At 41.0% G+C, this 6,000-nt stretch overlaps 1 protein-coding gene across 1 annotated transcript in view; it reads left to right on the top strand.

The window, feature by feature from the left end:
• Nucleotides 1-6,000, top strand: part of CDHR3 (cadherin related family member 3) — a 60,810-nt gene that overhangs the window by 8,707 nt on the left and 46,103 nt on the right. Inside the window, exon 2 of the mRNA XM_025041932.1 lies at nt 2,694-2,896. Within this exon, the coding sequence (XP_024897700.1) occupies nt 2,694-2,896 (203 nt within the window). The remainder of the gene's footprint in view (nt 1-2,693; nt 2,897-6,000) is intronic.

Genomic DNA, 6,000 nt, shown 5'->3' with positions numbered 1-6,000 from the left:
GAACAGCTGCGGGGGGAGGCAGGGGATTTTCATTTGTGGGAAAAGAGGGCAAGAGGGATTTATGCCTAAAAAAGCCAACCCACCAAAGCAACCGATTATTTTGCTCATTTGGAAAAGCTATTTTTGGGAACTATTTGCCTCTAGGTGCTCCAAGTATACTATATAGCTTTTGGTTTTTTTATCACAAGAATGCTATAATACTAAAGTCAATTTTAATAGATTAAAAAACCTATTCATATTCACATCACCCTAAACATCAGCTATTTTGATATCTGAGTCCTTGTACCATCCTTGTCAATAAAACTGGATAATTCTACGAGCAAAAATAACTTATGCATAATACATTTTAGTCTTTAATCTAAATAAGATAATTTTAGATTTATGAAAGTTTGTATCAATGAACGTGTTCATATTTCAATTTTTCCTACATTTCCATTATTTCTTTGCATCCCCTCTCCCAAATTTGAAATAAAAACATTCTCTTAAAAAAACCAGTATTTTCCCACATCCTGTTTGTTTCTAGAAACTTTATACCTTCAAGTAGGAGAGATCCTTCCACTGTCACCCTGTACCTCCTCCCATTGCAAGCGGTTTACCTCCGGTGTCTAATGATGGCCAAGATCAGGGACCTGACTGAGAAGTAGCACAGCAGTGTACATTTTGGCTTTGTTACTTACTACGTAGTCTCCCTTTATCCATGGTTTTGCTTTCCACAGTTTCTGTCACCCTCGGTCAACTGTGGTCTGAAATATTGAATGGAAAATTACATAAATTAACAATTCATTAGTTTTAAATTGCATGCTGTTCTGAATAGCGTGATGAAATCTCTTGTCATCTGCTGTCCTCCTTCTCTGTCCTGCTTGGGATGTGAATCATCCCTTTGTCCAGGGTTTCCATGCTGTAAAGACTCCCTTCCTGTTAGTTACTTAGCAGCCATCTCTCAAGGTATCCCAGTGCTTGTGTTCGAGTAACTCTTATTTTAATTATGGCCCCAAAGCAAAAGAGTAGTGATGCTGGTAATTTGGATATGTCAAAGAGAAGCTGTAAAATGCTTCTTTTAAGTGAAAAGGTAAGTATAGAAAGATATTTTGAGAGAGAAACCACATTCATATAACTTTTATTACAGTATATTGTTATAATTGTTCTATTTTATTATTGTTGTAGTACTCTCTTACTTCACCTAATTTATAAATTAAACTGTAGCGTACGTATGTGTATATAGGAAAAAGATAGTATATATAGGGTTTAGCACTGTCTGTGGTTTCAGGCATCCACTGGGGGTCTTGGGCCATATCCTTGAGGATAAAGGGGGACTACTGTATTCACATAGCTTGGTTTACTCATCTGTAAAATAATCACATGATATCTATCTGAGAGGATTGTTTTGAGGAGTAAATGACTGAAAGAATTTTACATTATGCCCTATTTGGAACATCAAATAAATTGTAATTGTATTAGTTTCTGCGTCTTGTGTAACAAATTACCACAAATGGGATGGCTTAAAACAACAGACATTTATTCTCTCACAGTTTAGGAGATCAGAAGTCTGAAATCAAGGGGTTGGCAGGGTTGGTTCCTGAGAGAAGCTTTGAGGGAGAATCTGTTCCATGCTACCTCACAGCTTCTGGTGGTTGCTTGCCATTCCTTGGCTTGTAGCTGCATCCCTTCAATTTTTGCCTTTGTCATAACATTCTTCCGTGTGTATCTGAGTCCTGTCCTTATAAGAACACCAGTCATTGGGTTTAGAGCCCATCCTAATCTGGTAATGACGTCCTCTTAACTAATTACATCTGCAAAGACTCTACTTCCAAATAAAGAACATTCTGAGGTTTGAGGAGGATGTGAATTTTTGGGGGGACACTATTCAACTTCCTATAGTAACCATCATTGTGAAAACATGAAAGAACATGACCTGTTGCTCTCCTCTGTACTGGCCAAGCCTTGCAGAGCATCAAGGAGAATGCAGAATGTCCCAAGGCTTTCCTGGAAAGAAATATACTTTCTCTTAAATTATAAAATCTCCTGTCTATAATGCAGTCCAAGGCAATTCGCATGCCTTCCCTGAATATCTCATTTCCTTTTCTGTGAAACAGGAGCTTATCAACCAAAGGATACTGATCAACTCTGTACATGACACCTGTAGCACCCAATAATAACCAATGATTATCCTTGAGATTTCTTATGGATCTGGGGAGATCTACCATGATTTTGGAGCATTCCAGTGATGCACACTCAATTCTCAGATGACCTCATAAATCAAACACTCACACAGAGAAGAAAAATAAACTCTTGTAACTACCAGGCTCTGTAGGAGAGAGACACTGTCATGGCTAGACTAAGTCCTTTAAGTGGGTGTCTATCTGCTAAGGTGTCATGTTTCTCTTCCCCTGGCTCTTCACAGAGACTGGGAGAAAAGAGAAGGAAAGCAGGGAGACAAGAGAAAAGCAGCAGTCCTGTTTACGGAATGACAGAAGCAGAGCTCATGGTTGTTTGGTGGTGGTTGTTTTCCTGGCTCTGAGAAGATCTCGCATTCCCATTTCCAGTTCTTGGCAAGAGAATCTGTTCTTGGGGAGTGACCAGGTTCCATCGTTGCTCCTAGCTACAAGTTAAAGCCACAGAACAAGTTGTTAAGTCCCTGTTCTCATCACAAGGCTTTGTGTTCATGTCATTTTGCATCTTTTTAAAATCCACAGGAAGTGAGGCTCTACACCTAATCCACTTACCTGCTACGAGCAACGTAACAGAGAATGCTCTACCTGAGACTTCAGTGCACAAGTTTTCTGTGAAATTATCAGCATCACTGTCACCTGTGATCTCACGGTTTCCCCTAATAATCAACTCGAATCCTCTCACCGAAGCCTTCAGGGTGAACAGGCTGTCAGACACTGACTTTGAGGTAAGTACCATCTTATTCGCAATGGGAGCTATCTGCGAAGAGGGGTCCTGAAGATGAGGGGCAGGTGTGATTCTAGATCAGTGGTCATTTCCTCCTCTTTAATATTCCCTCTTGTAAGATCAGGAAGTCCCGTTTGGGGCATCTTCGAACCTTCTGTGCTAGAAGCCCCTCTAGCCTTTGAACCTTTTTTCTCTACTTAATCCAGTCCAACTGAACATTATGCTCAATTTGTTGCAAATAAAAGGCTTGTTTCTTATTGCCGACCACCTTCGCATGATATCAAGTGTTAGGTGTGCTGACAGAAACTAGATTCTTTGTGTGGAATAGTTTGAATATTGATCTTCTTAAAGGCCAGACCCTGATAAACTTGTGTCTGGTGATTTTGCTTTCCTATGATTCTTACTATGAATTGTTCAGAAAGAAATCTATGAGGAAACTTATTTAATACGGAAGAACACACCCTTAGTAAAAATATAAGTGTAAATGTCCAGCCCTACTCTGTGAATGTTTCCTCTTGGATAATTCAGACCCAATCATCCACATTCAAGAGCCAAGACACCACTGCTCTGTTTTCTAGTTTGTCATTTGAATCTTTCCAATGTTTTCATCCTCCTTAGGCAGGACAAATCTGATCATCGCATGTTTTCCACTAGTAACCTCAGAGGCCTTCTAAGGATGTTTTTAGGATCCAGGTGTCTGGACCTACTTATAATTCATTGTCCCCCACCTCCACCCTTTCCTCAGCTGGCATAGGAACCTCCCACAGTTATCATCAGCCCTGCCCCTGGTCTTGACTGCCATTGCTGTGGGGTTCTGGTCGGACCCAGTGGGATCAGCCTGCTTGGCCTAGGCACGGTTGCCTCCCTGCGGTACATACTGGGTGTTCTCAAACCCAGCTGACCATCAGAGTCACTGTGGAACCCATGACTTAAGGGCCAGAGCCCGAGCATCTGGTATTCTCAGCACCCAAGGGGTAGGTCCTCAGGTATGTAAGGAGCACACATTCAGGTGGCTTCCCCTCAGCATGCAGTGTACATTCCCAGGTCCCAGATGCTGGTTCTGTGACTTATCCGCACTATCTATCTGCTCCCTTGACGTCTGCCTCTTCTTTAACAGCTGTTGCTAGTCTGTTTCTATAAGCCTTGCCAATTGCTTATACTTAGAGAGCATGCAGTATATGCCAGACACAGTTGAACATGCTTTACACATGTTTACTCTCAATTTTTATTTGTACTATTTTATCTGTATTATTCCATAATTTTATTTGTGTTATTACCCCCTCTTTACAATGGGTAAAATGAAACAAAATTTAACAATAAGGTTAAATAACTTGCCCTGGGTTTACAAGCTGTTAGGTAGCTGAGCTGAAATTGGAATCCAGGCAGTCTGACTTCAGAGCTCTCACCATAATTTGACAATGGCTTTATTGAGATATAATTCACATAGCATACAATTCACCCACTGAAAGTGTACAGTTCAGTGGTTTTTATGATATTCTCAGACCATCACTACAATCTAATGTTAGAATATTTTAATCACTCCAAAATGAAATCCTGACTCCATTAGCAGTCATTTCCCTGCCTCTACCCCTTCAGTCCCTGACAACCACCAATCTACCTTCTGTTTTAATGGATTTACCTATTCTGAACATTTCATATGAATGGAATCATATTATATATGGTTGTTTATGATTGACTTCTTTCCTATAAGCATAAAATATCATAGCATGGATCAGTACTTTATTCCTTTTTATGGCTGAATAATATTCCACTGTATGGACATACCGAATTTTGTCTATTTATCAGTTGACAGATATTTGGGTTGTTTCCACTTGAGAGCTCTCATTCACAGTCTCTATAGTCTACTGCCTTTAATGATAATGATGATCATGCTGCTTCAAATTTGCAGAGGTTCCAAAGCACATTCATAGCTTGATTGTTACTTGGTTGTTAACTACTAACTGATATTATCACCATTTAAATATTTTTTTATTTCTAATTTAGAAAAAAGATAACAAAGAGACAGCAAGGTTAATTGATTTTTCCAAGATCACATAGCCATAAAGGATGAAATAAAAACTTAACTCAGGTCTTCTGACTCCCAATCTTAGGCTCTTTCTCCTGCATTGCCATGCATAACTGCTGCTATTTTGATGAGCGCCCAAGTCCTTCTCTATGGGACATGGCCTTCCCACACGCCATGCAGTTCAAGCAGAGCTGTCAGTCAAGAAAGAATTCTAGCCTGTTCCTGACCTCTAGAAATGGCGAATTTCTTAGCCCTTCAATTGATCTAGGCTCAAGTGTTCACCATATTGTTCCTGTTTTGGTGCCCTCCTGGCACCACAGTCTGCAGTTGATACTAGGATGGCCATGGCTGTGGGCAAACATGGGAGAAGTGGCTCCTCCTTGGGCAACCTTGACACTCTACAGGATAATGAATCTCACAGTGAAGTTTTTGGGCCTGTAGCCTAGAGGTCTGGTCAGTGTTGGCTTTGGGACTCTGTTGCGCAGAGCTTTCTGAGGGTGACCTTTAATCATGACAGAAGCCAGGCCTCTCTGCTTTCAAACACAGCTGTTGAGACTTCTGGTGATGTTGGGGTGGGAGGGGAGGAGGATGGATAAGAACGAGGATAATGATGATGATGATGATGATAAGAGCTCGCATTTATGAACCATTTACCATATATTAGGAATTCCCTTGAACATTTTGTAAACTCACTCATTTAATCCTCATAACAACACTATGAAATGGTGTACTATTATATGCATGTTAAAGGTGGGGAAACTGAGGCACAGAGAAGTCGAGCAACTTGCTCAAGTTCACATAGCTAATTGGTGGCAGACTTGAGGTTTGAGATCAGGCAGGCTGGCCCCAAGAGCCCTCGCTCATTACCACCCCACTGCTGGCTCGCTATTGCCCAGCAAGAGAGATGCCAGAGCCTCATTGGTCCATGTGACTGATCATTGGTCAAAAGATTTTCTCCTAGAGCAGCACCAAGAAGGATAGCTCTGAGAAGCCAGGGAGGTGTGACAGTGGGCTCAGCAGCATAAAAACTGGAGCTCTCTGAGGTCAAGTGGAGGCCACATCTGTCCCTCTTCCATTTG

Source organism: Pteropus alecto, unplaced genomic scaffold (genome assembly GCF_000325575.1).
Source record: "Pteropus alecto unplaced genomic scaffold, ASM32557v1 scaffold109, whole genome shotgun sequence".
Classification (NCBI taxonomy): Eukaryota; Metazoa; Chordata; class Mammalia; order Chiroptera; family Pteropodidae; genus Pteropus; species Pteropus alecto.
Note: the sequence above shows the minus strand (reverse complement) of the source record. Positions and strands in the feature narration are given on the sequence as shown.